The sequence below is a fragment of the Chrysochloris asiatica genome, unplaced genomic scaffold (genome assembly GCF_000296735.1).
Source record: "Chrysochloris asiatica unplaced genomic scaffold, ChrAsi1.0 scaffold00022, whole genome shotgun sequence".
In the NCBI taxonomy this organism is placed as follows: Eukaryota; Metazoa; Chordata; class Mammalia; order Afrosoricida; family Chrysochloridae; genus Chrysochloris; species Chrysochloris asiatica.
The window spans coordinates 19,647,427-19,657,289 of record NW_006408540.1 but is presented as its reverse complement, the minus strand read 5'-3'; the positions used below and the strand labels follow the sequence as shown (position 1 = coordinate 19,657,289).

Here is a 9,863-nt window from a genome sequence, read left to right as displayed (position 1 = left end):
AGTTTCTAAGGATCAACTGGTGAGTTTCAACCGCTGACCCTGAGGCTCGAAATCCAATGCTTATCCTACAGAGCAACATTGGGACTCCTTTAACTAGAACAAAAAATTTTCAAATAAAGGGGAAACATAGATGTTTAAAACAGAAAGTATTTACTAGCAATTCTTTTCCTCAAGAAACAAGGTTGTTATAGGACACAAACTAGCAAGAAAAAGGAAATATCCAAAGACATATTTAAATGTCCATTCATTTTCCTGACACATTAAGATTGTTGTTGTTGTTACATGCCGTGGAGTCGGTTCCAACTCATAGCGACCCTGTATAGGTTTCCGAGGCTGTAAATCTTTACGGGAGCAGAAAGCCTCATCTTTCTCCCACGTTTAAAAACACCATGCCCAACCCTTTAAACACACCCTACACAACCATTTAAAAATACCCTACCCACCCTTTAAAAATGTCCCACCCAACCCATTAAAAATTAAGATTAGGAAATAAAAAAGAAATACTATATATGACGTTGATATTAGGAAGCAATGATCCTGCAAACAAGAAAGAACCAAAGTGTTATAACTACCTTTATAAAATGAGAACAAATCATTGGCTTGAGCAGAGTTGTTGTTGTTTGTTTAAGAGACAAGTTATATTTAAGTGGGCATATATTTAACTAGGAGTCCTGGTGTGACACTGTGGGCTAATGCGTCAGACTGCAAAGTTGTTTCAACTGTAAGGTCAGTGGTACAAGCTTACCAGCTGCTCCTTGGAAACCTATACCGGGTCGCTATGGGTCGGAACTGACTCAACAGCACTTAACAACAACAATTTAACTAAATGGGAGACTACCAAAATTCTTTTAACGTCTTCAATTTCAAATTTACTACATTCCTTTACATCCTCATTTAATCAATGTTATGGTTAAATTTATGGGTCAACTTGGCTAGGTTATGGTACCCAATTATTTGATAAAACATTAGTCTTTGTTGTTGTTACGTGTGTGAGCCAGTTCTGACTCATAGCAACACCGTATAGGTGAGTGTGAACCACCGACCTTGTGTTTCAAACTGGTCTTGTAGTCTTACAATTGCTTTATCCTACAATGTCACTCCAGTATTCCTAATAAACATATTACCTTCTATAATGGGAGCAGCCTCAATCAATCAAAAGCAAAAGGGGAGTTTCCCCTAAGGGTGTGTTCTACTTCCATATTATACCTGTAAATAGATGTTTTCCCAGAACACTCCTATTCTTCACTCTTCTCAATGCCTGACCTACATCCAGATTTTAGAAAGTGCAAAAGTCTTCAGCCTAATGCCTGACCAACAGAAGTCAGCACTTCACAATCACATCAGCCAATTCTCTCTACGTACACATGTATGCATATCTGTATGCCTGGTTCTGTTTCTCTAGAGTACCCAGTTTCCAAATCCTGACAACTTTTACTGAAAACATTTCCCTAACTCATCAGACTTCAACATCTCAAATGTATCTATGCTAGTGCAATGACTTTCTAATTCTGACTCTGATCACTGCTGCTGCTGCCGCCGCTGTAGTAATGATGGTTATATACTTTGGAGTAGGATCCGACTCATAGCGACCCTGCACAGGGTTTCTGATGCTGTAAATCTTGATGGGAGCAGAACAGCTAATAGTTTCGAACTGCTGACCTTGAGGTTAGCAGCCTGACTCGTAACCACTATGCTACTCTGATCACTTGTTGTTGTTAGGTGCCATCAAGTCGGTACCAACCCACAGCAACCTTATTATGCACAGCAGAATGAAACACTGCCCGATCCTGGGCCAACCTCACTACTGCTGCCACGCTTGAGTCCATCGATGCTGCTTGCCAATCCATCTCACTGGGGATCTTCCTCTTTTTCTCTGACCCCTTCACCTTACCAAACATGATAGCCTTCTCCAGCAACTGGTCCCTCCTGACAATATGTCCAAAGTATGAGAGACGAAGTTTGGCCATCTTGGCCTCCAAGGAGCCCTCTGGCTGCACTTCTTCCAACGCAGATCTGTTTGTTCTTTTGGCAGCCCATGGCACTTTCAATATTCTCCTCCAAATTCAAAAGCATCAATTCTTCTACAGTCTTCCTTATTTACTGTCCAGCTTTTGCATGCATATGAGCTTATTGAAAATACCATGGGTTGGGTCAGGCACACCTTAGTCCTCAAGCTGACATCTTCGATGTTCAATACTTTAAAAAGGTCTTGTGTAGCAGATTTAGTTAATGCAATACGTCGTTTGATCTCTTGACTGCTGCTTCCATGAGTGTTGATAGTTGACCCAAGAAGAATGAAGATCACTAGTCCCCTCTAATTTGCAATGTGTACTGCCAAGTTTAAGGAGCTCTGGTAGCATAGTGGTTACGAGTTGGGCTGCTTATCGTATAGTCAGGAGTTCGAAATTACTAGCGGTTCCACGGGAGGAAGATGAGGCTTTCTGCTCCTGTAAAGATTTACAGCCTCGGAAACCCAATACAGGGTTGATATGACTCGGAACCAACTGCAGAGCACATAACCACCACCACCCACCACTGCCAAGTTTACTTACTTTTTAAAAGAATAATGTATCTCTGCCTTACTCAAAACTCTCCAAAGGGTCCTCATTTTCTACAAAAATCAAGACAGAATCCACTTGACAGCAACTGCTTTGAAATTAAGACATCTCCATCTCATAAAATGACAATCTGGGTATATGGTCTCAAATTTTACACAAACCTCTCTGCTTCAGACATAATTGTTGTTAAGTGCCACCAAGTCAGTTTTGACTCATAGCAACCCCGTAGGAGCAGCTGATGAGCCTGAACTACCTTGTAGTCCAGTGCATTAACCACAGCACCACACCAGGACTCCTTAGACATAATAGTCTCCTTTTTATTTTCTAGAACACAATCCCTGTCTTAACATTCTGTTCCACTCTACAGTATAATATGCTATATCTCTCCCTACATCCAAATCCTGTAGGACAAACATATATTGCACATTTACCCTGCTCTCCAAGCACAAAAGCAAGGAGCCCTGGTGGCACTCTGGGTTAGGCACTGGGTTTCTAACTGTAAGGTCAGTGGTTAAGGCACACCAGCAGCTCAAAGAGAAAAAGAAGAAAGCTCTATAAAAGGCTACTCAGAGTTGGAATCAACCTGAAGGCCTTTTGTTTTGGCTAAGCAAAAAAAACATCATCTCAAGTCCCACAACTTTTTTTCTTTAGCCTAAAGGAAATTGTCTCCTTCCTCAATGTTTTCCATTTAGCATGCAGTTGAAGTGAGAAATGCCCATGTACTCCATCCTCTCTCAGTATACTGATTTAGTTGTGAGATACCATCAAAGAGTGCCACAGATAAGACTAAGAATGAAGAATGGGATTGTGCATCTAGTCATTAAATATTTATCAAGCAATTACTAATGTGCCAAACACTATTATGGGTCCTGTTTTCATGGAATGTGATTGTGTGTGTGTGTGTATGTGTGTGTGTGTTTTGGGGGACGGAGGGTAATCAACACTTAATACATGAATGAAGTTCACTAACACTTTAGACTCTTAAGTGCTTTGAAAAATATAATACAAGTTTGATATGCTAGCAAATCACCATAAAAGGGCTATTTTAGAGGGATGGACTTGAAGTACCTGAGATTTAACTGAAGAGGACTAGGTCATGTGATCATAGTTAACTAGTCCTGGTGTGGTACTGTGGGTTAAAGCATCAGACTGCAAAGTCTTTAGAACTTCAAGGTCGGTGGTTCAAGCTAGTGCACTAGCTTCTCCTCGGAAACCCTATACAGGGTCGCTATGGGTCCGAACAGACTCGACAGCATTTAACAACAATAACATTAACAAACCAAAGGACCCTACCTACATTTGCGGTTCCAAATCATATGAAACAACATTCCCCAAAATGAAAGTCAATACAAATACTGTGCTAGTAGCTAATCAAGACTGCAAACCAAACAGACAAAATATTTAACAATCTTTGTATGAAACACATATGGTGGTCAGTTCAAGAGTCCTAATTGTGTTCTAAAAGAACACCGCAATCCAGTGTCTTCTACTCCCATTCGTTCAGAACTCTTCGTCTTCGAAGAGTTGGACTCCTAAGAGTCGTCAAAGCAAGTCGTCAAACCTAAGTGAAAATTTTAAGAGTACTCAAAGTCCAGTTCTATGACCTAAGTGAAAATTTTAAGGGTACTCAAGGTCCAGTTCTATTTTCTGATCGAGAAGCTACAGAAAGCAGATTCTTCTGTACATTCTTATGACTAAAATCAGCTTCAACAAGATGCAGGGGTTCTTCGATATGGGGGTAAACGCAGTGTTCAAATCGGGGGCACCAAGACAGGCCAGATCGTAGGGGAAAAGGGATCCAACCGTTTCAGGCCAGTGTGGATTCTGGCTGAATACCACTAAGCTGATTTTCTGGTTTGTAAACGGGCATGCCAATGATTCCACCTCTCCAGATATGTGGAGTTCTAATAAGATGGCAGTAACAGAAATTTCAAAGCCGCATGGAACCGGGCAGTCTGAAGTCACTTAAAACTCTTTCTACCAGGAAGCGCGCAGGCGGGAGCCGCGCCAGCATTACCTTGACTAGCCACACTCCGGTGTTCTGTTTGGCGCCGGTGAGATCGAGTTCGCCGCGCTCAGCCATGGATTTGTCGCCGGTGGAGATCTGCAGGACAGAGCAACGGCTCCGGAGTTGGAGGAAATCTGTGGGACAAGCGTCCGGAGCAAAGACACAGCCGCGGAGTAAAGAGGACTTACAGAGAAGCCGGAGTCGCTCAAACACCAGGATTCAGGAAATTCTGGGAAACAGGAACTCGCCGCTGGGAGCCGGGAACCGCGCTTGCGCACTACATCAGCAGTACGGCGCGCTACTGGGGACATATTTTCTGGTTCAGCCGCCTCTTGGATGGGCATAGCTACTGAATGGCTAGTGCCCGAGCAATTTAAAGCAGAGGGTTGTTGTTGTTGGAGATCACCAAATGTCTGCAATATATTAAAAAACTTAAAACAACAACAACAACAACAAAAACCTTCCTTGGACGGGATTCCAACTCATAGTGACGCCATAGGATAGACTACAACTGCCCCATAGGGTTTCCAAGGTTGTAAATCTTTTATGAAAGCTTACTATCACATCTTTTTTCCACAGAACAGTTGATGAGTTCCAACAGAGGAGAGTTCATTTAGCAGCCCAATGCTTAAACCACTGTGCCATCAGGGTGCCTTCATTTAAAGCATTTAAAGATTGTTGGTGTTGTTAAGTGCCGTTGTTAGTTCAGATTCAGAGCGAACTTCCGAGGAGTAGCTGGTGGGTTTGAACCGGCGACCTTGGGGTTAGCTGGCCATTGCTTATCCTACAGATCCACACCAGGAGATCAGCATAACTCAGGAAGTAGTGTATCAAAACAGAAAAATGGGATTCAGCTGTCAGTATATGCCCAATCCTGACCAAGGAGAGAGAGACAATATTTTGAAGGATAGGGTCAGAGTAAAAATTGGAGTTCTTCAAACATCATTTTCCTAGGCAGTGAACAAGTACAAGTGAGCACTGGCATTCGACTAATCTCCCCTAGATATTCTGAAAACAAAGAGCTGGACTGCTAACCAAAATGTCAGCGGTTGGAACCCACCAGCTGCTCTGTGGGAGAATGATGTGACTGGCAGTCTGGTTCCCTACATATTTAAAGCCTTGGAAACGGTATTGGATAGTTCTACTCAGTCCTTTAGAGATACTATGAGTCAGAATTGACTCGAAGGCAGTGGGGTGTTCTGAAACATACTGTTTGTACAACTGAAAAGAAAGTGATGTCTCAACTCAAAGGCTGCCACTGAGGACCAGTGCTTGAGCAAATGAATCACCCTCTCTTTAGAGTCCCAGATCCAGGGTTAATTAGGTCAGTGACAATACAAATGTATAAGAGACGAACCTAATTTGTGAATTCTGCTTAAACAGTTTTCCTTTCTCTCCTTGCCTCTAGAATAAAACGTAATCTCTCTGCTTCCTGAGCCCTCCCAATTCGATCTGTTCACACTTCATGCATCCAACCACAGGAAATCTATCAGACCAGGACCTTCCTCAATCATTTCAGGGCCTCTGCACACAAGATTTCCTACCAAATAGATACCCTATTCTTCCCACTGTCCCTGTCCTCTGCTAAACAAACTTCTACTTACCTTTCCAGACTAATGGAAATGTTACTTCATATGAAACTATAGGAAGGACCATAGGGTAATGGTGAACTGCCCCATAGTATTTCTGAGGCTGTCATCTTTATGAGGGATCCCTGGTGGAGTAGTGATCAAATACTTGGCTGCTCTGGACACACTAGCTTTACAACCTTGTTGTTGTTGTTGTTGTTAGGTGCCATCGAGTTGGTACCGACATGCACAACAGAACGAAACACTGCCCGGTCCTGCGCCAACCTCACAATTGTTGTCACATTTGAGCCCATTGAGGCTGCCACTTTCACTTGTTTCTCTTCATTTTGACTTGTATTCCATCAGCAACCTTGGAAACCCTAAAAGGCAGTTGTATGTATTCTGTCCTATGAAGTCCAACTATGTTGTTTTTGTTGTTGTTAGGTGCCATCAAGTCAGTACCAACTCATAGCGACCGCAATGAATTCCACAACAAAGAGTTTTTTCGGTTTGGAATCTTGACAGAAGCAGATTGTCACATCTTTTTCTTGTAGAACAGCCCCTGGGTTCAAACGAGGGCATAACCACTAGTCACCAGAGCTCCTACAGGTTAACACACAACACTACAATGGTGATGGTGATTGTATGCCCTGGAGTTAGTTCTGACTCAAGAGATTCTGTATAGGGTTTCTGAGGCTGTAAATCTTTATGGGAGCAGAAACTTCATCTTTCTCCTGCGGAATGGCTGGTAGTTTCGAACTGCTGACCTTGAGGTTAGCAGCCTGACTCGTTACCACGATGCTACCTACACACGTTTATATGGCTGCCTTTGCTTTCTCGACTGTGAGCTCCTCCCAAACAGCAACAGTATTTTATTCATTTTATACCCACAATGTCAAGCAAACTGTTTGACACATTGTCAGATTTCAATAGGCTTTGGTTGAACCAACATTTACTGAAGAAAAACAAACAGTAAGATACTGTATGAATGGAAAGTAATATATCAAACCACACATCAGAGGCAGGCATAAAATGAAGAAACTCCATATCTGTGCAGTATAGGGCCAAGAAGAGCCACCCGATCTCTGAGATCAATATAGAAAAACTAACAAGAAAGATGGGAGCCAGGCAGTGTGTTTAAAAGGAAGGCTATATTTTTGTACATCTTGGGAAGGGGGCTAAACACGTGTAGCAGTCAGGCAAAGGAAGAAAGCTGTTTGAAGTTTGATCAAGTAGAAGGAATAAATTGAGGTCTGAGACCAGGAAGGGATGGGAAGTGGCCTTGAACACCCTAGTGATATATTTTACCAGTTGCTGTTGATTCATGGAGTTGTTGTTGGTGTGAAGTTGATTCCAACCCATAGCGACCCTGATAGGGTTTCTGAGGAACAGCTGGTGAGCTTGAACTGCCGACCTTGCAGTATCAAACGGCTTTACAGTCTGGTGCATTAACCCACAGCACCATACCAGGACTCCTGATGATCTACGTCTGGAAAAATCAGTACTTAAACAGGTGGGCACCATGAATTGAGGAGCTACACTACACATAGTGGTTACAAATCAGGCTGTGAACCTCAAGATCAGCAGTTCAAAACTACCAACTGTTCCGTGGGAGAAATATGGGGCTTTCTGCTCCCGTAAAGATTTATAGCCTCGGAAACCCTATACAGGTTGGCTATGAGTCAGAACCAACTCAATGGCACATAATCACCACCACTTAACAACAACAACAACAACAACTACACTACCAAAGCTCCTTAATTCATAGTGACCACAGGGTCTCTATGGGTCGTAACCGGCTTGATGGCACTTAACAACAACAACAACAACCTGTCTAAGGACTCATTTTTCCACAAGTATATCACTAGGTCTTTCTTCTAAGGTAGCACTACACTTGAACCTCCAGACTTTGGGTTATCCACTGAGTACACGAACCACTTGTACCTCCCTACGACTTCAGTAATGAACTTTAACCAATTGTCCTTGATTGATGCATTACACAAGCATGACTTCACTCAGGGAATTGGGGGCAGTGCAGAAAGCACCCCCTGACACTGCCGGAGGTGTTGACGCCAACATGACCTAGGGTCCCAGGCCTCAGGTGCCACAGGGGGAGGGACCGCTAAAGGAATGACATCAGTAGGGTTTGTCACCAGTGAAGTAAAGTCATCACCACCACCTCTTCCCTCATTACCAGCAGACAGACCATGGTACCCTCCATTGGGCAGAGAGGAGGGTCTCTGCCTTTGCCGTTGGTAGAAGGGAAAGAACTGCTGGGAACCATTGAGGGAGGAAGAGAGGTCGGGGAAGAGAGGCAGGGTCCCAGGGTCCAGGGGCAGGGGAAGCTGGGCCCTGTGGAGCTGACTTGGCAGCTACATGTGGACTGGTGAAGGGGTCAGGAGGAGTGTTTATAACATAACACACCAACTCTAGTGACACCACTGTACTCATATGTTATGTTCTTGTCAAGTGCCATGGAGTCAGTTCTGACTCATAGAGATCCTGCATAGGGTTTCCAAGAAGTTGCTGGTGGCCTTGAACCGCCTACCTTGGGGTAAGCAACCCAGTGTTGATTCAACAACTCCACACCAGGACTCTGTAAGAATCTTTAAAATGTGTGTGTGTACATATATGCTTTCCAGGGATTGGAGGAGAATGAATGGTCAAAAAAATGACTAGAGAACAAAAGAAAGTATGAAGATTTAAGGATAGCAGAGAGGAGTCCTATGTGGCACTGTAGAATGAGCGCTGGAAAGCTGCTTCTCTGAAACCCCGTTAGTTGGAACCGACTTAGCAGCACATAGCAACAACAGCAATATAAAGAAACAGGAAAAGAGCAATTTGAGGAAGACTTCAACACATACACTGTTGACCAAAGAACACTATCCCCCATCTGTCCTTTCAAACACCTCCCAGCTAAAAGTATAGATGTTTATGGAATTGTAAGAGAAAAAGACAGCATAGCCTAACCTGGTCCATAGACTGTACTCTGCTACCACTTAACCAGCGGAGAGATGAGGCTTTCTGCTCCCATAAAAATTTACATAAAGCTATATGACCTTTGACCTCTTAACTGCTACTTTCATGAGTGTTGATTGTGTCCAAGCAAAATCAAGACTTTGAAAAACTTCAAATTTTCTCCATTTGTTGTTGTTGTTGTTAAGTGTCTTCAAGTGGGTTCTGACTCATAGCGACCCTCTATAGGGTTTCTGAGGAGCAGCTAGTGAGTTTGAACCACCAACCTTGTGGTTCAAACCAAACTTTCTGTCCAGTGCTTTTCCTACAGTGCCATGCCAGGACTCCATTTATCTTGATGCTATTTACTGGTCCAGTTGTGAGGATTTTTGTTTTCTTTACATTGAGGTATGATCCATACTGAAGGCTGTAGTCTTCATCAGTAAATATTTTAACTTCCTCTTCACTTTCAGGAAGCAAAGTTATATCATCTGCATGTCACAGTTTGCTGATGAACCTTCCTCCAATCCTGGTGCCATGTTCTTTTTCATATAATCCAGTTTCTTGGATTATTCAGTCAGCATACAAATTGAATACATATGGTAACACCTTTCCTGATTTTAACCCATTCAGTAGCTGTTGCGGACCGTGTAAGACTGGTCAGAGGTTCGAGGCCCTATAGGCCCGAGTGTAACAAATGAGGCCACTGGCAGTTAATGGCAAATTGCTTTCATCTTAATATTCAGTTATATATATTAAATTAATACACGGAGC

At 43.0% G+C, this 9,863-nt stretch overlaps 1 protein-coding gene across 1 annotated transcript in view; it reads right to left on the bottom strand.

The window, feature by feature from the left end:
* The window catches only part of GTF2F2 (general transcription factor IIF, polypeptide 2, 30kDa), a 176,871-nt gene extending 172,137 nt beyond the window's left edge, over positions 1 to 4,734 (bottom strand). The window contains exon 1 of the mRNA XM_006837619.1: positions 4,576 to 4,734. Within this exon, the coding sequence (XP_006837682.1) occupies positions 4,576 to 4,641 (66 nt within the window). The 5' untranslated portion in view covers positions 4,642 to 4,734. The remainder of the gene's footprint in view (positions 1 to 4,575) is intronic.
* Positions 4,735 to 9,863: the final 5,129 nt, after the last annotated feature.